General features: G+C 37.8%; 1 protein-coding gene across 1 annotated transcript in view; it reads left to right on the top strand.

The window, feature by feature from the left end:
* NAALADL2 (N-acetylated alpha-linked acidic dipeptidase like 2) overlaps positions 1-24054 on the top strand; it is a 796115-nt gene that overhangs the window by 362014 nt on the left and 410047 nt on the right. The window contains exon 5 of the mRNA XM_070403625.1: positions 1582-1732. Within this exon, the coding sequence (XP_070259726.1) occupies positions 1582-1732 (151 nt within the window). The remainder of the gene's footprint in view (positions 1-1581; positions 1733-24054) is intronic.

Raw genomic sequence — 24054 nt, 5'->3', positions numbered from 1 at the left:
CAGTCTGATTACAGTGAATATTCCTCACAAAAGCAGTCTTGTCATTTCATTAACAAAGGAAGGTGAGTTTATTTATGAGACATGACAAAGAAAACTGGAATCTTACAGACTTCTTTAATGGCATCCTAACAATACAATGCCTAATAATAGAGCCAAACAACAAAACTATTAATAGGCAAAAACAATCCCAAGAAGAAAGAATAACATAACATTTGAACTCGAAGGTCAAAAGAATGTGCTTAAGAAATTATCACAGAGTATTTGTCTGATTTTCATTTTTTTATTTTTCACGTACAACATAGCTATTTAAATGAGTGTGAATGTGCCATGAAATGCTAGATTCAAAATTTTAAAATTTATTTCTATTTTTCTGTTATTATAACCATGCATCTTGATTCTAAAATGTACACATTCTGTTGTCTTAGTGCAGGCATATAATTCACACAGTATTGAACTGAATGTCTTCTCAGGAAGCAGATCACAGCAAGAAGCATCTGATGTGCCTTATTATAAAAAAAATCACCCTTTCACCAGTCTATTTGTCTTTGTAAAGGATGGCTGTATAATTGAAAGAAAAGGTGTGCTTTAGTGGAAATATCGCCAGACTTGAGTTCTCAAAACTTTTCTTTGATCCCTGGCATTATCCGTTATTATCTCTGACCTTGGCTCGAGCTCTTAAACTTCCTGGATCACAGTTTTGGCAACTATATAACAGGAATTGAAATGATATATCAAGTGTTTTAGAAAAAAAAATCAACAAATAACTTCTGAGACAGTGTCTCACTCATAGTAGATATGCAATCATTACTTGATGATTTGGCTTTAAGATGACTCAGAAGACCTAGAATATAATCACAATTCTTTTCTGAATCTTCGTATAAAGTTTGGTTGATATGTACTTTATGTGAAAGTATTAGTTTGCTAGGGCTTCCCTAACAAAATACCAAACACTGGATGGCTTAAAGAGAAATTTATTTTCTCGCAGTTCTGGAGCCTGAAAATTTAAGATCAAGGTGTCGACAGGTTTGATTCCTTCTGAGGCCTTTCTTTTTGGCTTGCTGATTGCCACCTTCTTGCTGTGTCCTCACATGCTTTCTTTCTGTGCCCACATATCCCTACTATCTCTCCCTCTTCTTATAAGGACACTTGCCATACTGGATTAGAGTCTACCCATATATCGACATTATAGGAATGTTGCATAAATATTGTTGAGATAGAGCAGTGGTCGGCAAACTGCGGCCCCTTGAGTGTGGCACTTCCACAAAATACCACATGTGGGCGCTCACGTACAGTGCGATTGAAACTTGGTGGCCACACTCAAGGGGCCAAAGAGCCGCATGTGACTTGCGATCCACAGTTTGCCAACCACTGAGATAGAGAAAAAAGGGGAGAGGCTGGTAGAACAACTCTCTGGCTGGGCTTGATAACTGGAAAGTCTGAAGCATCTGTTTATTTTAAAAGAGAAAAAAAAAAAACACACAGAAAAGGGAGTCATCTTATCTCAGTCACATTCATGAAATGGCAGTATATAAACTTTTAATGCATAAGGTAATATTTTAATTGCTTATTCTCCTCTTTTAGCTTTCCCTACTGGAAAAGGCTGGATTTGGAGGTGTCCTTCTATATGTTGATCCTTGTGATTTACCAAAGACTGCAAATTTTGTCGATGACACCTTCATGGTATCACTGAATCCAGGAGGAGACCCTTCTACGCCTGGTTATCCAAGTGTCGGTAAGTTCCCTGATAATCTTCATTATTCTTGTGCACATTACAAGACTGCAATGTATAAGCACATGCTACCTAAACTAAGCAAGGGATAGTAAAGTCAAAGAATTCTTACCACTCCATATTTGAAGAAGCGAATTTTGTATTTTCTCAGACTACATTTGCTTATATATACTAGTATATATGAGGCCCGGTGTACAGATTGATTTCAGAGAGGAAGAGATAGAAACATCAACAATGAGAGAGAATCATGGATCGGCTACCTCCTGCACGCCCCACACTGGGGATCAAGTCTGCAACCTGGGCATGTGCCCTTGACAGGAATTGAACCTGAGACCCTTCAGCCTGCAGGCCAACGCTCTATCCACTGAGCCAAACCAGCTAGGGCTGGAATAGATATTTTTCAAAGTCTTTAATAGATTATCTGTCTTCATAAATTACAGTACCATGAACAAAGAAAAACACATTTTATATGTTATCATTGATTGACTGAGAAGAAAAATTAACACCATGTGTAATGGGCAATCCGTGATGGTGGCAAACATGTGCACACAATGTCTGCTGCTCTGGGATAGCTATAATAACTTTAAGTCCAGAGTCTGGGGATATATTTAGTTAAGTTAGATGAATGAAGCAGTGAGAAATGATGCTGGAAAAGAGTGAAGTTAATATGATCAGTTTGTGTGATTCCCTAAGAGAAAGGATCTCATTGTTTTGGCCAGTCTTTGGCAGCACAGAAGGGGCCTTCTTTGCATTAAAACATCCTTCCCCTTCCCTGGAAGCTGTGTTCACGTAAAGGGGTCATGTGGCAGAGGAAAGATAACTGTGATTTTGGCAGGTGCTCATTCATCATTGAATTTTTGTCCCATGTGCCATTGTCCGGTATTACATTTATACAGACTTGGCTGAGGAAAAAGCCCCTTGGACCTTCTTCCAGGGTGATACTAACCCATTAACCATGACATTTCAGCCAGTAATTAAACTACCGAAACTTTTATGAAATTATTTATGTGTTCTGCCAATATTTTCCTTGTTCTCCACAAAATATCACAAAAGATTTTACTAATTATCTTACTCAAGTCCAGCTGGTGTGACTTTACCAATCAATCAATAAATTTCTCCAACAAAGAAATAAATTGAGGTGTGAGTTATAATTTGTGATTTGTGTGTGTGTGGGGGGGGGTGTCTACTGATTACTCTCTGTTTTCTAAAATACTCCTTTAACTCAGGTAAGAATTTCCTTTGGGACCTCATTGATCTGTATTTTGTATGATCTACTGTCTCAGTACAATTTTTAAATTAAAACTAGGAGGTGTTCATGTATAATCTCTGTGTATCAGAAATATCCCTCCAGCTCTCTTACTCGGAGATTCTCTAGAATTCCCTGGTTTCAGTGCCTCAGTTTAGGGAGGTTGCACCTGGCAGCTAAGTATTTGTGACAAATCAATGGGCTGCAATGCTATTGGAAAGTAGACACTTTATGGATACTCTGCTTAAGTTGGCAAGTTGCCCAGCTGATAACATTTACTCTAAACATTATTCTGAGGCAGGTCATTTCATAAATGTGGAATGCAGTCAAGTCTAGTAAAATGCTGGCTAGTCTTGAGCAATCTCAGAATGCTCTCTTTTCTTTTCAAGTCATTTCTACTTACAAAAAGTTGCAAATATAGTTACTATGTATACATTTATCCCAGAGTCTATACAATAAAACTATCAAAGTCATAAAATTAGCATTGATACAATGCTGTTAACTAATTATAGACTTTTTTTCAGATTTCCTCAATTCTCTTACTATCTTCTTTTCTGCTGCCACATCCAATCCAGAATTCCATACTGTATTTAGTTTCCTAGTTTACTTAATCCTCTCCAATCTGAAAGGCTTTCTTTCATTGCCTTGACCCTTTCAAGAATATTTGGTAGTTGATTTTGTAGAATGTCCCTCAATGGAGCTTGCCCAGTGTTTTCTGATGATCATATTGTGGTTCTGCATTTTTGGCAGGGATACTGGGGAAAGGATGATGTACCCTTCTCAGTGCATCACATAAGGCAGTGCACACTGTACATATGTCTCGTGTCTCATGATGCTAACTTTAATCCCTTGTTCATGGTGATGTCTGTCAGTTTTCCCCACTGTATAGTTACAATTTTTTATTTCATAATTAATGAAGGTCTTCTGGAAAGATGAGACTATGTAAACATCTTTTTTATCATACTTTCCCCATAAATGTTAGCATCCATCAATGGTTCTTATTTATTAAAATTTTTATCTGGTATTTGCCAAGTGATGATTTACCATTTCCATCATTCCTTTAGAATACGTTTTAAAGATATATTTCTACAATATCAGTAGTCTTACTTGCCACTTACATTCTTAAACAAAGATAAAATGACTAATCATTCTCGGCAAAATAGAAATCAGAATTTTTAAATTTAATGACAAAATAACAGTTTAATACATGATATTATCTACTATATTACTCATGTACTTATAGATGATTCACATGAATAATTCTTTTAAAAATATAATGACAGAGTGAGGAAGGGTGAGGAAGGGAGAGGACCTCTTTTGTACCTATAACACACAGGAAAGGCACATATACAGCCCATTGTATTTATCTTTTTGCCTTGTATGCTAAGAATCTCTGATTAACTGCAATGATTTATACCCCTGTTTTATATTTATTTATCCCTCTTTGTTGACATTTTCTTAATTGTCTGTGTCTTATGGATTTACTCACATTAAAAAAATAATGCAACCCTCCTCAAAAAATTTTGGGGGAGAAAGAAGGTTGTGAATTGTAAATAAAAACTACAAATAATAATTTGTTCAAAGTGAACAATAATATCTGAATAATTATTAGAGGAATTAATAAAAATCTATTTTGGGGGTAGTAGGAGGTCCTTAATATATGGTGACAGGAAAAGATTTGACTTTGGGTGGTGGGCACCTGGTGCAATATACAGATCTTATACCATAAAAACCCACACCTGAAACCTATATGTTCATGTTGACCAATGTCACCCCAATAAATTTAATAGAAACAAAAATATCTCTTTTTCCAGTTTTAGGAACTTTATTTTATTAACTAACCTAAGGATGTTTAAGTTCCAAAGAAGTAGTAGAGATTGAGTAAAATCCAAAGAGGTGTTTGTGTTTGTTTGTTTTTAATATAAACAAAGTAAACAAAATAGTATAATGAACTCTCTGTATGCCTCCTTTGGCGTCATCAACTACACACATTCTACCAGGATATGTTTTGTACATCCCCTTACATCCCACATCACCCCTTGCTATTCTTCCATATAAACTTTACATATCTTGAAATGCACACATATTAATTGACAAAAGGATACACCCATGTAATCTCTATGCCTCTTAACTGATCAAAGAATACACCCATGTACTCACCCATGTAATATCCATACATCATTTTTTTTTAGGTTAAATAAAACACTTTCATCACCTTTGAAAGTTCTTAGTGCTTTCAGAGTCACTCCACATCACTAGCCCCAGCTAACCACCCTCTCACTTTTCTCATGCTACAAAAATTTAGAACATCATAAAAGTGGAAACAAGCCATATGTATGCGTTTTTGTATTGGTTCTTTTGCTCAGTATGGGTGTTTTGTAGTTCACTCTCTTTGATTGCTGACAAGTATACTACAATTTTTGTATTGATTCAAGTAAATGTTTTTTAAACAGAATGCTGATGCACTCTTCTATAACACATGATCCAAATGGACTACCCAGACAAGACACAGGGACTTCCTATGTGGTAGCTCTGCTCAGTAAGTCTCATTGCATATCCAAATAGTTCTTGATTATTATAGAACTAGAGACCAGTGCACAAAAATTTGTGAACTCAGCAGGGAGGGGTCCCTCAGCCTGGCCTGTGCCCTCTCGCAGTCTGGGACCCCTCGGGGGATGTCCACCTGCTGGCTTAGGCCTGCGCCCTAGGGGAACGGGCCTAAGCTGGCAGTCAGACATCCCTCTGGCACCCTGGGAGCCCTCAGGGGATCTCCACTTGCCAGCGGGGAGCAGGCCTAAGTTGCAGTCGGACATCCTTAGCGCTGCTGAGGAGACAGGAGAGGCTCCTGCCACCACCACTGTACTGGCAGCCCTCAGCCTGGCTTGTGGCTGAGCAGAGCTCCCCTGTGAGAGCGCACTGACCACCAGGGGGCAGCTCCTGCATTGAGCATCTGCCCCCTGGTGGTCAGTGTGTGTCATAGTGACCAGTCATTCCCAGTCGTTCTGCTGTTAGGGTCAGTTTGCATATTACCCTTTTATATATAGGATTAGAGCAGAGAGTAAAAGTTTTCAAATAAATTTTGTTCATATTACACAAAAAAAGAATGTCTTATTTTTTGACAAAAGCAAGTCTTTGGCTTCAATTTGCCTATTATCTTTTCTGAACCTTATTTTATTCAAAATTAAGAAAGAGGAATATCTATACCTGTATCTATATCTGCAGCCTACAGATTGTTAGTAAGGGAATGAAAACCTCAAGCTCCACCCCAGATGATATAGGAACTTTGAGGGAGAGGCCCACCTCCTTCATCCTAACAGACCCTCCAGGAAATTTTGATACAACTGAATTTTGAGAACCACTAAACTTCAGAAATACATTCTTTATCTACCACTGGGGCTACTTACCTAAACTTTGTGATCTCATCTTCTATTGCTGCCTTTAATTTTGTCGTCTCCACCTCAATCAGGAAATAGAAATGTGTGTTTTGGATCCTCAACCCAATTTTTGTGCTTAGTGGGCTCTCAGTAAATATTTGTTGAGTGAACAACTCGTTCTGTTAATATGGCTAATTTTCTTCGATGATTCTTATCCTGGGCTATACCTTGATTTTAATGAACCTCATTAAAACTCATTTTTAAAAAAGTTTGTATAAGCACTTACCCATGATAGGTTTGTTTACAAAATATATGATTTTTCTTTTCTCCTTAAAGGCTTTTCTCAATTCTCTCTCATCTCTTCTGCCAAACAAAATAGCAGACAATCCATTGATTCAAAAAGTTTTGAAATTCTAATTAAGGTGTTAGGATATCAAAAGTCAAATCTATTATCTTAATTTCTATGATATGTTATCAACTATGTCAAGGATTAAATGTCTAAAGTAAAAAATGCATCATAACTGCTTTTACCAATTTGCTACAAGTTTTCAGCTACTTTAAATTATATCCCAAGAAAATCTCATCTAGAAACTTGTAATTTTAGAATACTAACTGACATGTAGCACAGTTCTGTTCTCAGCTTGAAGCACAAGTAACTTGAAAATGTTACCTAGGGACGCAGGTAAATAAGTCCTAAAAACTGATATTTACAGTAACTGTCCATAATTGTAACACCAGTGATCAGTTCTAATCCAAATGTAGTTGGCTAAAATTATTAATCAAACAGCTACATAGGGTGAGGCTCAAAACAAAGAGGTAATCAGAAAAATATGGGGGAGCATAACAATAGGAAGGTAAGAAATGGATATCTTAAAAGGAAGAAGTATTCTACTTGGTCTATATTGAAAGCGGAAAAGAAAATTCTTTTCCAATTTCTAGCACTAAGATTGTTTTATATCTGAAGGACTAAAAATAGTAATCGGAGTTATAAATGCTTTCCATGCACTTGCTTTAATAATTTACCTTCTGAAATTCTGTTGTCTACAGAGTTGATTTTAATGTTAGTACTATCTCCAGACAATTGCCCAGCTAATCTATGGACTACTAGTTAATTGAAATCCAAGATACTTATTTCATCTTGACTTAGACTTAATTCTCCAAATCCACTATTTCCTGAAATCCATCCCAATTTAATGCTTCATCTCTCTGTCTGTATTTGTTATAATCCTGTTTGTTTGTACTTGTTGTTGTTTTTCTTTGCTTTAAATTCTAGAGAGGAAAGTCAGAATTTTCAGTGGTTTTACTCTAGTGGAGGGTATCAAACAGCACAGCTTATTTAATATTCCCAGTGTTATAGTTCAATGGATCTGTGTTGTTTATGTACTGTCTGTTCAACATCCTCTCTGCCAACCAAGACCATTAAAGAATATCAGTGTAATGTGTGACAAGTCTTCACTAGATGTTCTTGGTCCAGTTACCTTGACAAATGTCTAAAGGCTGACTGGAGTTGATACTAAATCAACTGAGACAATGTTAAACTATTCCCCGACTAGAACAGCAGAAAATATAAATATATGCCCAGTTGTCAAAGCAAATGCTAGATATTCACAGCATGAAATGCCTCATCAATTGGTGAGGAAACAATAAAGTATCCATATTTTTACTTCTTTAAGGTAACTGGTGGTTCTTGTATATGTCCTAAAGGCTTTAGATTTATATGCAATATTGTTCAGCTTGTTTCTTGGAGCCATTTAAAGAGATGCTCATTGTTAAGCTGTTTACATATTTTTTTTCAGAAATTTTAATTCACAACATATTAAGAAAAGGGCTTATTTAAAATCACAGGGTTCCTTTCAAAATTCTAATTTTTAAAAAAATGTATCTTTATTGTTGAAAATATTTTTCCCCAGCGACCCTCTCTATGCTGCTCCATATGTGTGCTGTTGTTTTTTTTAATCTCAAACAGGGAAATTTTCAATTGATTGTATCAATGTCTCCTTTTAAAGAACATTTTTTGAATGACTACTGTTCATATGAAATGTGTGTCAGTTAGTACATTAGTCACTCAGAATGTTCTTTAAATTAAACACACACTCTATCTGCTTTGGAATCAAGTTTCCACTGAGGTCCATGTTGATTCTAAGAGGATGCTAAAATCTACTGCTTAAAAAAGAAATGATTCTTCAATGCATTTTCATTGCAATGAATAAAATGTTAATGAACAAAATCAATTAGTAAATTTAAAAATCGTATTGGCTTTATTGAATGATTCATGAACTGTAGTGTCCACAGTAAACAGAGAGGTGCTCTGAGAATTCAAAAAATGGAAGGTTTTTTTAGGGGCAGAACCTGGGCAGGACAAGCTACCTATTAGTAAAAGAAATGAAATGTGTTTTTTTGTTTGTTTGTTTGTTTGCTTTGGTGTTTTGTTTGGTTTGGTTTTCAGGCAAGGTACCTTTCTTTGGGGGAAGGGAGGTAGGGTTCTTATCAGGCAGATAGATACCTCCTTAGTCTCCATCAGGGAATTCTAGACTGACTCTGTTTAGGATCACATTCCTGGGAGGGGATGCAAGTGCAATTTCCAGTAAGTCTTGGTTTGCTCTCCTGGGTGCAAGTGACTCCACCTTGGAGCTGCAGTTTCTTTTTACTTTAATTTTTATTTTTCAACTTCAGTTGACATTCAATATCATAGTAGTTTCAGGTATACAGCATAGGGATTAGATATTCATACAACATGTGAAACAATCTTATTTTGCATCTACCATGCATAACTGAGGTCATCGAGATTTATGAAAATAAGTTGAATTTGGTGTGATATCAGCAGACAAATGACCCAAATCTAATGCTGAACAAAGTTTAGCTTTAGTTGTTTTTCTCCTACTTTGAATACATGCTCGAGGGTAACATTGAAGGTGAGATATAATGGTAAAATTATAAAGCTTGCCTACAGGTTTAGACTGTATCAATATGAGATCAGAACAAATTTAGATTGAATCACATGCAATTTTCAATATTCTCTCACAGTACTGTTTTGTAAGTTTACATATAGTGATGGAAATTGAATAGAACAAAATAAATTAATTGAACAATTATTTAACTAAATAAAAATGTAAGGGAAAACAGCAAGGACAAAAAGACTTATTTTTTCAATCTCAAAATTATGAAGATTATTTTAGTGAAAAAGATTCAAAACTGTGTCATTTTCCCAACTTTATAAATCTTTTTATTTAATAGCTTTAAACTTTGGAAAATATAATCATCTAATTGTCTTTTTCAAAGATTTAAATTATTGTTGCAATCATTAGTACAGCCATCTTTTCAAGGAACTGACAATAGCTGAGCAGAAAAAACCAGCTAAAATAGCATAAAAGAACAGGAATGAACCTGAGAAATAATAAATCATGATGATGAATATAACTAATTTTACTTTTCCCAGCCAATTTTCATGCTTTCTTGTCTGCTAAGGTCAGGAACCATAAATAGCTACAGTATCAGATATTATTGTTCACAAACTTTTCTTAGAGAAAAATATCATTAGTACAACTGCTGTCACATGTAAACTTAATAAAAGTCAATACAGTCTGTTTTTATATTCACTGTCAAATGATAAAGGCAACAAAAAATAGCAATCTTTTTAAAAAAATTCTTAACTATTTATTATGAAGAATGGGTTTTCAGTATTATAATGTGTTACATATAATTTTCATAATCTCATATATTAAGTATCAATGCCTTAAGAAGTTAATTTCCAAAAAATAGTGAACCCTAAAGTATCTTTTGTTGATGTTTTTCAGAAACTAGGATGTAACTTTCTAAAGTAAATTTTTATTTTCTAGCTAGTGGCAGAAAATAATCTGTATTATACCAAACCATTCTAAAAATTAGTACTTAGTTATATAGTGGATATATAAAAATTTCCACATACATGTGGAAATGCCATGCTCTATTTATTGCTTAATTCTCCCTAAGTAAGTCAAGGTAATGAAGAGTTTCATTAACTCCTTTTAATTTTTTTAATTTTTAATGATTTTTCAGCTTTATTGAGTGATACTTGACAAATATAAGTGTAATATATTTTAAATTTACAACATTATGTTTTGATATATGTATAAATTGTGAAGACTTTCCCCATTGAGTTAACAAATCCATCATCTCACAGTATTATTTTGTACGTAAGAGAACACTTGAGTTCTACTCTCATAGAAAATTTCTACTGTATCTTACAATATTCTCAACTATAGTCACCATGTTATATGTTAGATCCTCAGATCTTACTCTTATTGTAAAGTACAAGTTTGTTCCTTTTTGCCAGATCATCCTTATCCCTCTTCCCCCAACTCTACTATGGCAACCACCGTTACACTCTGTTTCTGTAAGTTCTACTTTTTTCCTTTTCTTTTCTGTTTGTTTTTTTTTTTTTTAATCCAAATATATGTGATACTCTGCAGTATTTTTCTTCTCTGCCTGGCTTATTTCACTTAGCTTCACTTAGCATAACCCCCTCCAGTTTCATGCACAGTGTTGCAAATAGCAGAATTTTTTCCGTGTTTTTGTTTTTTAAGCTGAATACTTTTTGTATACGATATTTTTCTTATCCATTCCTCTGTTGACTGGCACATGGGAGCCTTTCATACTTTGGCTATTGGGAATAATGCTGCCATGAATATAGGAGTACAGACATCTATTTGAAATAATAACTTCATTGCTTTCTGATATATACACAGAAGTGGAATTGCTGGATCATATGGTAATTTGTTAAGGAATCTTCATAATGTTTTCCATAGGGGCTGTCCCAATTTACATGCCCACCAACAGTGTAAAGAATTCTTTTTGCTCCCCATCCTCATCAGCATGTGCTTCTTTTGAATTGTTGATAGTAAACATTTTAACAAGGGCTAGAATTTGCATATTTTGGATATTAAACCCTTATCAGATAGGGGTTTTGAATTTTTTTTTCCCATTCCACATGCTACCTTTTCGTTTTGTTGATTGTTTCCTTTGGTGTGCAGTAGAGTTTTAGTTTGATGTAATCTCATTGTTTATGTTTGCTTTTGTTTCCTTTGTTTTTGGTGTGTCAAATCTCCCCCCCCCCCCCCCCCCCCGCCCCAAATAGTATTAAGACCAATGTAAAAGGGCTTACTCCCTATGTTTTGTGCTAGTAGTTGTGTGGTTTCATGTGTTATCTTCACATCTTTAATCCATTTTGATTTGATTTTTTGTTGGTTGGATTAAGTAGTAGTCCAGTTTTATTCTTCTGCATGTGAATATCGACTTTCCTACAACCATTTATTTATTTATTTTTATATTTGTTACAAATATTGTTGTTGCTAGAATTTGACTTGCTCTCAGGGAGATTTGAAGTTCTGGAGTCTGCATATCCATTTGCCAGAAAAATCCATATCTCTCATTTTCTGAGAATTCCCACTAAGAATAAGTTTTGATTGAGCTGCCCCAGGTCAAATTGAACATCTGGAAAAGAACTTCCGTGTCAGCTGAAGTTGTGCACCTTTAAATACCCTAGTGAACAAGTTCAAGAGGAGGATTTGGGTAGGGTTCCATTGTGTGCAAAATGTATGGATATATTTAAACATTTCATTATAGGGTCAAATTAGACTGTTTGTACATGAGCAGATAGTAAAGTAAAATTTGGCAATTATCTTGTTCATTATTGAAGAGACTATCGTTTTTATTTCATAGCCCACACACTTTTGTCCTAAACTAGTTTAACAAATATGCATGGTTTTATTTCTGGTCTCTCTTTGTGTGTTATTGATTTATGTGTCTGTTTTTTATCTAATAACTAGAGGCCCGGTGCACAAATTCATGCATGGGTGGGGTCCCTAAACCTGGTCAGCAATCAGGGCCAATCCGGGCTGGCTGGGGGAGGGACTGCAGAAGGTTGGCTGGCTGCTGGAGGTTGTCTGTGGGAGCGCACTAGCCACCAGTGGGCAGCTCCTGTGTTGACCATCTTCCCCCTGGTGATCAGTGCACGTCATAGCTACCAGCTGGTCATAATTGTCACTTAGGCTTTTATATATATACTGGAGGCCCTGTGCACAAAAATTTGTGCACTCGGGCGGGGGGGTCCCCCAGCCCAGCCTGTGCCCTCTCACAGTCTGGGACCCCTCGGGAGATAACGACCTGCTGGCTTAGGCTTGTTCCCGGGTGGCAGAGGGCAGGCCCAATCCCTAGGTGCAGCCCCTGGTCAGGCTCAGAGCAGGGCCGATTGGGGACTTGGGGCGCCGCCCCCTGTCATGCACAGAGCAGGGCGGATCGGGAGGTTGCAATGCCACCCTCGGTCACACTAAGGATAGACTGATTGGGGGGTTAGGGCACCGCCCCCTGTTACACTCAAGGCAGGGTCGATGGGGAGGTTGTGGCGCCACCCCCTGTCACTAACACAGCAGGGTCCATCAGGGGGGTTGGGGCGCTGCCCCCTGTCACTCACAGAGCAGGGCCCATCAGGGGGTTGAGGAGCTCCCCCCTGTCACTCACAGAGCAGGGCCAATAGGGGAGCTGGGACACCGCCCCCTGTCACACACAGAGCAGGGCGGATCAAGGGGTTGGGGCGCTGCACCCTGTCACACTCAGGGCAGGGCCTGTGGAGGGGGATTGGGGAGCCACCCTCTATTACCCACAGAACAGGGCCGATCAGGGGGTTGGGGCGCCACCACTGTCACACTCAGGGCAGGGCCGATGGAGAGGTTATGGTTCTACCCTGTCACACACAGAGCAGGGCCCATGGGGGCTGGTGGGTTGGGGCGCCTCACCCTGTCACTCACAGAGCCGCAGGGCTGATCAGGGGGTTTGGGCGCTGCCCCCTGTCACGCTGATCCCAGTGTCGGGAGCCTCGCTGCTCCGCTGATCCCCGTGCTGGGAGGCATATTAACCTTTTACTATATAGGATAGAGGCCTGGTGCATGGGTAGGGGCTGGCTGGTTTGCCCTGAAGGGTGTCCTGGATCAGGGTGGGGGTCCCCACTGGGGTGCCTGACCAGTCTGGCTGAGGGGCTGAGGGCTGTTTTCCGGCTGGCAGTTGATTAAAAGCTCCCAACTGCTCCTTGTTTTTTTTTGTTTTTTGTTTTATTCTGGGCCAGCTTTAGCTCTGAGGCCTCGCTGCTGAAAACATGGATACAATGTTGCAGTCCGGGGCTGACTGAAAGCCAGTTTTGTTCAGCTTCTTATTTGCAACAAAGTAATAGTTGCTTAGAGTTGCAGTTAAGAGTCCGGCAAGTGAGCCAAAACCGGTTTGGCTCAGTGGATAGAGCATCAGCCTGCGGACTGAAAGGTCCCGGGTTCGATTCCGGTCAAGGGCATGTACCTGGGTTGCGGGCCCATCCCCAGTGGGGGGTGTGCAGGAGGCAGCTGATCGATGTTTCTCTCTCATCGATGTTTCTAACTCTCTATCTCTCTCCTTTCCTCTCTGTAAAAAATCAATAAAATATATAAAAAAAAAAAAAAAAGAGGAAAAAAAAAAAAAAAAAAAAAGAGTCCGGCAAGTGAGGCGGGGAACGTTGGAGTCTGCAGGCCCTGGAGGAAGCAAGCCTCCCTGCTCATTTCAGTGCATGGCTGCCGGCCGCCATCTCGGCTGACAGTTAATTTGCATAAGGATACGCTGATTAGCCAATGGGAAGGGTAGCGGTCGTACGCCAATTACCATGTTTCTCTTTTATTAGTGTAGATACTAGAGGCTCGTTGCAGAAAGGTACCTGCAAGAATAGGGCTTCCTGCGGCTGGGGTGAAGCAGAGAAGGGAGCAAAGCCCGCCCAGGCAGGCTTCGATCCCTTCTCCGCTGCCTCGCTCCCTCCCATCTCTGCTGCCTCAGCTCCCTCCCTTCTCTGCCACTTTGCCCCCTTCTGCAGTGCTTGATTTCCTTTATGCTGTCTTCAGTCTTCGCTCCATGCCTGCATATGCAAATTAACCGCCATCTTTGTTGGATTAATTTGCATACTTGATCTGATTGGCTGGCGGGCATAGCAGAGGGATGGTCAATTTGCATGTTTTTATTTTATTAGTGTAGATAGACTATAGGCCCAGTGCACAAAATTCATGCACGGTGGGGGAAGGTCCCTCAGCCTGGTCTACACCCTCTCCAATTCGGGACCCCTCGGGAGTTGTCAGACTGCCTCTTGCAATCTGGGACCACTGCCTGCCTGCATGATTATCCCTAACCCTTCTGCCTGCCTGCCTGATCGCCCCTAACCACCTCTGCCTGCCTGATTGCCCCTAACCACCTTTGCCTGCATGATTGCCCCTAACCACCTCTGCCTGTCTGCCTGATTGTCCCTAACTGCTCCCCTGCTGGCCTGATTGCCCCCAACTGCCTCTGCCTTGTCCCACACCCAGGACCCAGGATTCCCTCCTCCAACTGGTCACAGGCACCCAGGACCTGGGCTTCCTTCCCTCTGGCTGGCCACAGGCACCCAGGACCCAGGCCTGCTTTGCCCAGACTGGCAGCAGCTGCAGGGGACCATGGACGGGCGGCTCCACAGCCGCAGGCACCCAGGACCGCGGGGCAGGCGACTTGTCCTTCTCCCAGGCCACAGGCACAGACGCTGGTGCCCAGGACCATGGGGTGGGTGGCTTGTCCCTCTCCCGGACCACAGCCTGGCTGGTCCCATCCCTCTCTCCCCAGTGTTGAGTGTCTGAGCTGTTATGGCGTGAGGACATGAGGGTGTGATGACCCTTTGCATATTAGCTCTTTATTATATAGGATATGCTATTTGGATTGTTTTGAAATGTAATTTGTAATCAGGAAATGTAATGCCTTTATCTTTTTTTTTTTTTTTTCCTTCAAGGTTACTTTGGCTCTTTGAGATATTTATAGTTCATTCTTCATTCTTTATTAATTTTAATGTTGTATTTTGTATTTCATTAGAAATTCTAATGCCATTAGAGTTTTTATAGGGATTTCATTGAATCTGTAGATTGCTGTGGGTATTTTGGACATTTTAACAATATTAATTCTTCTAATCCAAACACATAGGGCATTTATACATTTAGTTGTGTCTTTTTCAGTTTTTTCATCAACATTTTATAGTTTTCAGTGTACAGACATTTCACCTCATTGGATAAATTTATTCCCAAATATTTTATTGTTTTTGATGCTATTGTAAATTGGATTGTTTTCTTAAATTCTCTTTTTAATAGTTTATTCTTATATAGAAATGCAACATATTTTTGTATATTAATTTTGTATTTCACAACTCTACTGAATTTGTTTATCATTTCTAATATTTTTGGGGAAGTGTTTTTTGGAAATACATATATGTCATCTGCACCAGAGACAATTTTTTTATTCTTTCATATTGATTTGGATGCCTTTTATTTTTCTTTCTTGCCTAATTGCTTAGGCCAGGATGTTCAGTGTTATGTTGAATAAAAGTGGTCAGAGTGGACATTCTTGTTTTTCCTGATCTTGGAGGAAAGGCTTTTAGCTTTCCAATAGTGATTATAATGTTAGCTAAGGCTTGTCATACATATATGGTCACATTTAATATAGTGTGTTACATTGAGTCGTTTCCTCTATACTCAATTTGTTTCAAATTTCTTTTATCATAAAGGATGTTTAATTTTGAGAGTTATTATTATTTTTTAACTGTAATAGGATGTCTTTTTCGTATCTATTGAGGTGATCATGTGATTTTATCCTTCATTCTGTTAATGTAGTGAATCACATTGCTTTGCATATGTTGAACCATCCTTGAATCCATGAATTAATCTAACTTGCTCATGGTGTATTTTCTTCAATGTACTTCTGTTTACTATTATTTTGTTGAAGATTTTTGCATCTATGTCAATCAGGGATATTGGCCCGTGATTTCCTTTCCTTCATTTTTTTTTTTCAGTGTAATGTTGACATTATGAGTTTGGAAGTTTCCGTCCTCTTTTTTGTTTTGAAAAAGTTTGAGAAGGATTGTTACTACTTCTTTAAAGGTTTCTTAGAATTAAGCCATCTAGTCCTTCACTTTCATTGTTGGGAGGTTTCTGATTACTGATTTAATCTCCTTACTAGCAATTTGTCAGTTCAGATTTGCCATTTCTTCATGACTCAGTCCTAGTAGGTTGCATGTGTCTAGGAACGTACCTATTTCTTTTAGATTGTCCAATTTGTTGGCATAAAATTGCCTATATTAGTCTCTTGGTCCCTTCAACAATCTTGCTTTGATTCCCTAAATTAATAGCATCCAATAATATACTATTAAATTTTATTAACAATCATTTGCTTCCTAAATAGTTTTCAATCATTCAGGTATAACTAATTTATTTTAGGTAACTATAAAAATTCTAAAATGTGTTATCCAATGTCAACTAAGGTGTGCTCATCACCTATATAGAAGTTTTCTATTAATTTTAATATAAACTTAATTATATATATGATTATATAGTCATATATATTTGAAATACAGCATTTGACTTTATGTATTCTGTTTTTCCTTTTGCAAAACCTATTATAGTAAAAATGTTTTGTTTCTTTATAGTTTTACTTCAAATTTACTATAAAATAGATCTAAACCTTACCTGGAAAAATAGCTAAATAAATCAAGATATGGATATATATTTTTCAGCTCTCCATTGAGAGAATGGAGAATTTGGACAGGACATCAGTATGTCTACTACCAAAAATTGGCTTTAACTCCATTCTTGGTTGTAAATTAGAAGGTCTAGAATTGCACTATACCTTGAAGTAGTCACTGGCCAGATGTGGCTATTTAATTTTAAATAAAATTAATTAAAATAAAAAAATTCTTTATACTAGCCACATTAAAAGTGTTCAGTAGCCACTCATGGTTACTTTAGTGCATTTTCATCATTAAAAGAAGTTCTATTGGATGAGAGCTGCAGAGTAAGTGCCTAAAACAAAGTGATTTTATAAAAATTTGGTGGGTAGCTACTGTTTTAGATCATCCATGAGACCCTTTTTGTATATAATCTTGGATAATTAAAGACTGTTTTTCTTTTTTCTACCACTTGAATTATTTAAAATCTATTTAAAAGCAGACTAAGAACCACATGTTGGGTATGCTTCATGAATTCTTTTACGGTTTAGTGTTGAACCAAAACATAGTCGAGTGCTTCTAAAGTAAACATTTTCCATTTCCAGTATCCTCTGAAGAGTTTTTGAATTTTAAGTATGTAAAAATAAATCTTGTAATGCTACTTTAAAGTGTTATTGCATTTGCTTCAAGCTGCTGGCATTGTAAATTTCAGTCTCATGCAATTTCATTTGAGAGATGCATCCTGGATGTAAAAATGTGTTCTTTTGTTTTGGTTATCCACAGCCACTCAGTCCTAAATTTCCAGTGAGAATTGAAAAATTAAATCTTCGTAATATTATGTGTGTGTGGTTTTTTTTTTAAGATATAACCATCTCAGTGTTAGACATTTAAGAAGTGTGAACGTGGACTGCTTTTGTAATAAGCCAAACTCCAGGCTTTAGTATCCTTTTTGCATGTAAAATTAGCTCTGTCTAGTGAAAATAAGCAAGGTAATAAACTCTTTCCATGATACTTCAACATAAAATGATGCCACCTGTATATTCACAAAGATTGTGACTTACATGTATATACCCCATATGATTATTGAATACCCTATGGCTTTGTATTGGTCACAGGACTCCTAAAAACCTTCTTTCTTCCTTTTTTCTTTTTCCTTAACTTTCTGATTAATTCCTCAGACTTTTGAGTAACACTTGCAAAATTATATTCAGCAAATTTATTAAAGAAATGGAGGGTTAAACTAAGCTAAAAAAGATTTCTTTGTTATAGAATTTTTCAACCTATTATTATTGTGATGTATTTTAAAAATTCCAAAAGCACTATAGTTTGGAAATTTTCCCAAATGCATTTACCATGAACTCATTTTCAGAGGAGCTAAAGGACTATGATTCAGTCAAGCCTACTGTAGGATTGCTGGCCTGCCATCCCTGCCCCTTTCCCTTCTACCCTCTAATCCTTTCTTAGGTTTATGCCCCTACATCGAGATGTATGGTTTGTGCCTCAGCTCTTGCACATTTTTAGCTGTTTGTGATGTAAAAAGCACTAATAGAAAAAGTAGAAAAGAGCAGGGCTGTTAGGTCACATGGTGATGGCAAAGTTAACACCTGCAGATGCACCTGCTTGTGAGTCAGCAGGAAGCAAAACAGCCAGCAACTAAAAAGTAGTCCGGTTGATTGTTTAACAATTAAAGTTGTAATTAGATTTATAATTGAATTTTTGGTGTCGTCTACAGTCTAGAAAATCAGTGTATTTCAGCTAATCTTTTCCTCAGCATGATCTGTTCCAGTTCATTGCTAACCATCTTCAAAATCTGTTTTATGTTTTTTGTTTTTTTTTGAAACTCAAATTTGAACGGAACTCTTAAACAGCGCTCTTTAACTAGTCCCTCAGGTGGTTTTCCCCATTTTAGTGACAGAATCAAAATGTAATTTTATCCTGTGAAAAATGATAAAGTGACAGTGTTTAAGATAATACAGATATTTACATTTTCAAGCGGTAGGTTAAAAAGATAATGTGCTTTAGGCAATCATTTCTGGAGTATAGATCACTGAAATTTCCCTCTTCTTCACAGCACACTGAAGTTGTTACTATGGTATCTCTATAAAAGTCTCCGTCATTTTAATATTCCAAGAAAACTTGGAATCCATGATGAATATGAAACTGATAAATATTATTTAATAAGTTCAGTAAATTTAAACTTAATATTAACATAACTATTAAGCACAGGCCAGTTTACAATTCAGTAACCTGACTCAGAGTGATGTTTGATGTTCCTGGGTTGGCTTTTGCTATACTAGGAAAAAACTGGACAAAACCAAGAATATTTCTTTAGGCTTGGGGTATCTGTATAATACACAGACCAATCAGGACACTTGTGAGAGTCAATGGGGTAGATATGAATAACTATGTAAAATAACAGGCATTTGGATGATCTGGCAAAACCAAGCTTCTCCAATAGATTTGACCATGGAATCTAGTTTACATTTTGACAGGAGGTGTTATGGGCTGAATTGTATCTCCCGCCTCCAATTCATATGTTTAAGTATGAAGACTCAGGCCATATTTGGAGGTAGGGTCTTTAAAGAGGTACTTAAGTTAAAGTGAGTGCTTTGGACTGGACCCCAATCAATATAATGCATGTCCTTCTAAGAAGAAGAAATTAGGACACAGGGGAGGATGCCCATCTACAAGCCAAGGAGAGAGTCCTCAGAAGAAACCAACCCTACAGACACCTTGATCTTGGACTCCTAGTCTCCAGAATTATGAGGTCATACATTTCTTTTGTTTAATCCACCCAGGCTATAGGACTCTGTTATAGCAGCCCTAGCAAGCAAGTTCATACAAGAGCGTATTATAGAAACAGCTTCTTTGACTTTATTGTCATATATATATATATATATATATATATATATATATATATATATCAGAAAGGGATCAACTACAGCATGCCTCTATTTTCACCATTATCAAGAAGAAAAACATAAAATGCTAAGTACAGCAACTATTATGGTAGCTCATGAGTCTCTGTTCCTGCTCAGGTTTAACTAATTTTTTGGCTTATGATTTGATAATGTTATCACTTGCCCATGTGGGTATAATTGGGAAGAACCTGACACCCTAGCCCTGGTATCAGCTCTGTGAGAGAAAGGAATAGAATCTTGCCTAAGAAATTCATCCTTGCACTTCATAGCAGAAACTGGGCATTCACGATGTCTGCAAGGTAAAGCTTGTAGATAGCTTCTGAAATCCACAAAACTATGTGAGAGTGTGATTCTGTGGTAGAAGCTAGAGAAGGAAGAAAGCTTCTGAAAATTGCAGAATGGTTAGAACAGGTTAAGGGAGGACATGACTTGAAGAAAGTCCCTGTGACGGGAAAGATATGATCTATTTTTGAGGATAGTGATGAATATTTTACTTTAAATTGTTGCCTTTTTTTTTTGTCTGTGATTCTACATCTTCTGTGAACACCTACTAAAGGCATTGGCTTTCTGTTTATCTGCTGTGGGATAGAACAGGAAAGGACAGCAGATGCAGATGGAAAGAAGCCAGGAGTTTGAGGCAAACCCAGGATTGGGGTTCTGCAGCAGGGCCCAGTTCCCATGAGGACATTATAAAAAGTATAACAGGGACCTGGATTTATAGCAACAGAGGTGCTGGCCAGGTCACCAGTTTAGGAGAGACAGAAAAACCAAGGGGAAAAAAAGAAAGAAAAAAGAAAAACAAAACAAACAAACAACAACAACAACAAAAAACCAGCAAGTGAGTCCCTGGAACTGGTACAAAGGGTTCCAGGTACCAAGCAAGTCCCTGTCACTGCCATGTGGGCAGAGCGTGTGGGAGCTGAAAAATAATACCTTTACTCCCATAATTCAAATGACATACAATAGATTAACAGGAGAAAATGACATTTTAATACGTGTGCACAGGTAATTCATATAAGATGAAAACTCCAAAGACAGTGAAATAAATTGTGTATATAGGTCATTTTGGACACGGGGAAAAATGGAGAAACAGGATCTGAGATTTCAAAGGAAGTAGGCAATTCAGAGATAGTTGAAGAGCAGAACAAACATGGCAGGTCAGTTTTTGCCTCAATGGGACACAGGGGGTGATCTAGCTAACAGGTCCCTGTTAGGTGCCATATTTAATTCAAATCAGCCTAAGATGAATAACCTAAGATTTCTTCCCTGGGACAGGTCTTTGCATCTGAATCTCTTGGGCAGAGGGGGAGGGTCAAACATTCTTTTTGAGTCTTCTGTTTCTTAATAAACAGATTAAAATAAATCTCCCCAAAGGCAGAACTTTGACCCCCTTCAAGTACAAAACTTCCCTGGGTTCCCCTCAAACAAAGTTTGGATTGGTCCTACACCTGTTCTGGGGATGAGCCTCAGCACTGCCAAGTCAACTGAGGTGAAGAGGGAGGTAAGCTCCAGGAAGTTAGTGGGTCTTTACCCTGGTTGGATTAGATGAGATGCTACAGAGAAAGGAGGGAAGGAAGCAGGGTAACCACCATGGTGTTGGACAGAGTTCAAGGGTGGCAATTAGAAATGGGCAGGAGGTGTTTGAAACAGTCCCCGAAACACCCTCTGGCAGTATAGTGGAATCAACAACTGTACTGGTATGATGCGCTGGCATGTAGTTCAAAGCCATTTTCCAGCAGACTTTAGGAGGATAAGGTGAATCTCGGAGTGAGAGCAGGAAACAGTGGCAGTCACATGACACATTGACTGCAACCACTAATCAAAAGATAGAGAGCCTGTAGGAAATTAGGGGGTTGGACTGGTGATCCTGCTTTAAGTCTCTTTCAGCTTGGAATTGTGAGGTTCCGTTGGCTGAGTGCAGTGTGAAAGGTTCCCAAAGGCCCTATGTTGTTTATTTTTTCTCTCTCTTTAACTTCCCTGCTGTATGTGACTAATGATTTATGGGTCTAGAGTTCTGGCACTAGAAGGGATCCTGGAGGTCGTGACTGCACTCTATTCTGTTGTGTATAAAAATGAAGAAGTAGAAGACTTATCTACTCAATTGACAATTAAAGACCCGAGTCTCTGAATGATGCCTTCTATCTGTCTTTAATTTGTTATGGTGTCTAGCTTGGTACTATGACCCCACTACTCTGCACAAAAGTGTGGATGTTATTAATGATGATGGGCAGAAAAAATAAGTGGCAATCATTACCTGAGGTGCTGACAGCTTTGAGAAATGTATCTTCTTTTCAAAGAACTGGACAAAAAATCTTTAAAAAATTGCCTGTAATTTCAGAGGCTTCATGGATCCCCTAGAATAAATGTCTTTAAATAAACTCCCCTGTGGGCCTATGGAAACCAGATTAAGAATTCCTGCCCTAGCTGGTTTGGCTCAGTGGATAGAGCATCAGCCTGTGGACTGAAGGGTCCCGGGTTCAATTCCAGTCAAGGGCATATGCCCGGGTTGCAGGCTCAATCCCCAGTAGGGAGCGTGCAGGAGACAGCCAGTCAATGATTCACTCTCATCATTGATCTTTCTATTTCTCTCCCCCTCTCCCTTCCTCTCTGAAATCAATAAAAATATATTTAAAGAAATAAAAAAAGTATTCCTTTCCTCGAGTATCCATTGTCCATCTGGATAGACCCTATATTCAGAGGTAAAAGAAGGAGAATGTCATTTTTGGGATAATATTGTCTTGGAAGAAAAATGACTAAAACTAATAAGGAAATATGTTAAAATGTAAACACTGAGGTTTTCTGAAAGCAAGGTAACCTCAACACATCACTATTGAACAGTCTATAATTAACTAACAAAGAGAATTGGTTTTCACCTTTTAAGAGTTTTAGATGTGTAGCATGATATTCACAATTATTACTAAATCTCTAGTCATTTTATTTTCTCTTCATTAAATCAGGAGTAATACATAGGATAGGAATCTCTTTGGTAAATATAATTCAAAATGCATATTGCTAGTTAGTAAGTGTTTTGCTTCATTTGGAATTAATTTATAGAAATAGTGTGATTTAGGAGTCCAACTTCATTTTTTTGCTTGTGGATATCAAGTTGTTTTAGTACAATCTGTTAAAAAGATTATTGTTTTTCCATAGAGTGTCTTGTCATCCTTTTTAAAAATCAATTATGCATAGCTGTATACAATTATTTCTTAATTCTCAATTTTATTCATATTGATTTATGTGTCTGTTCTTATGCTAATACCACACTGCATTGATTACTGTAACTTTGTAGTGAGTTTTGTACTTTATGGAAGTTGTCAGTTCTTAAATTTTGTTCTTCTTATTTCAATTATTTTGGGTACCTTGTATTTCCATGTGAAGCTTGGACTAAATTTTGAAAGGTGAGTGGCAGATGGCCAAATTTCTTAGATGAAATGCTTTTGGAAACAGAAGCATCTGAGGGGAAAACAAAAAGTTTATATCTAAAGCCTAAGTATGAGATGGGTTCCAGGAACAGAGCTAACAATCACAAGCACCAAGAAAGAGAGAAATAGGTACTTTGAGATTGTGTGTGGCTGGAGCAGAGGATAGGGAGTTATGTGAGTTGAGGATGGAACATTAGGTGGAGTCAGACCATAAAGCAATAAAATTAAAAAGCATTTGATTTTTTAAAAATATACTTTTATTGGTTTTTAGAAAGAGGGGAAGGGAGAGGGAGAGATGGAAACATAGATGAGAGAGAAAAATCGATCAGCTGCCTCCTGCACTCCCCATACTGAGCCTACAACCTAGGCATGTGCCCTGACAGGGGATCAAGGGACTCAAACTGGTGACCTCTTGGTGCTGCTCGACCACTGAGCTACACTGGCCAGGCAAAGCATTTGATTTTATAGGCAGTCTTTTATCTTGAAGACAGTGTAGAGTCACTAAAGTTGATGGCAAACCTTCTATGTTGTTCTAGTGGAGAAAGTAAATACTCCCTTCTTTTATTTGTAAAACATTAGCTTTCTCCTTGGAGATATACCTCTCTCTCTCTCTCTCTCTCTCTCTCTCTCTATATATATATATATATATATATATATATATAATTTAAACTAACGTAACTTTCCCAAATAATACAAAGTTCTGCTTATACAAAGTAAGTCTCAGGAGGTAGTCTGGATACTTTATAGTTAATTCCTAAAGATAGACATTCAAAACAAATATTGAGCCTGACATATACCTTTTGCACACTGGCAGAAGACAAAGAAATAATGCTGTATAAAAAAAATCCCCCATTATTTTTCTTT

This window comes from Myotis yumanensis, unplaced genomic scaffold, assembly GCF_028538775.1.
Source record: "Myotis yumanensis isolate MYYU_CA2020_CCGP unplaced genomic scaffold, mMyoYum1.0.hap1 SCAF_2, whole genome shotgun sequence".
Classification (NCBI taxonomy): domain Eukaryota; kingdom Metazoa; phylum Chordata; class Mammalia; order Chiroptera; family Vespertilionidae; genus Myotis; species Myotis yumanensis.
Note: the sequence above shows the minus strand (reverse complement) of the source record. Positions and strands in the feature narration are given on the sequence as shown.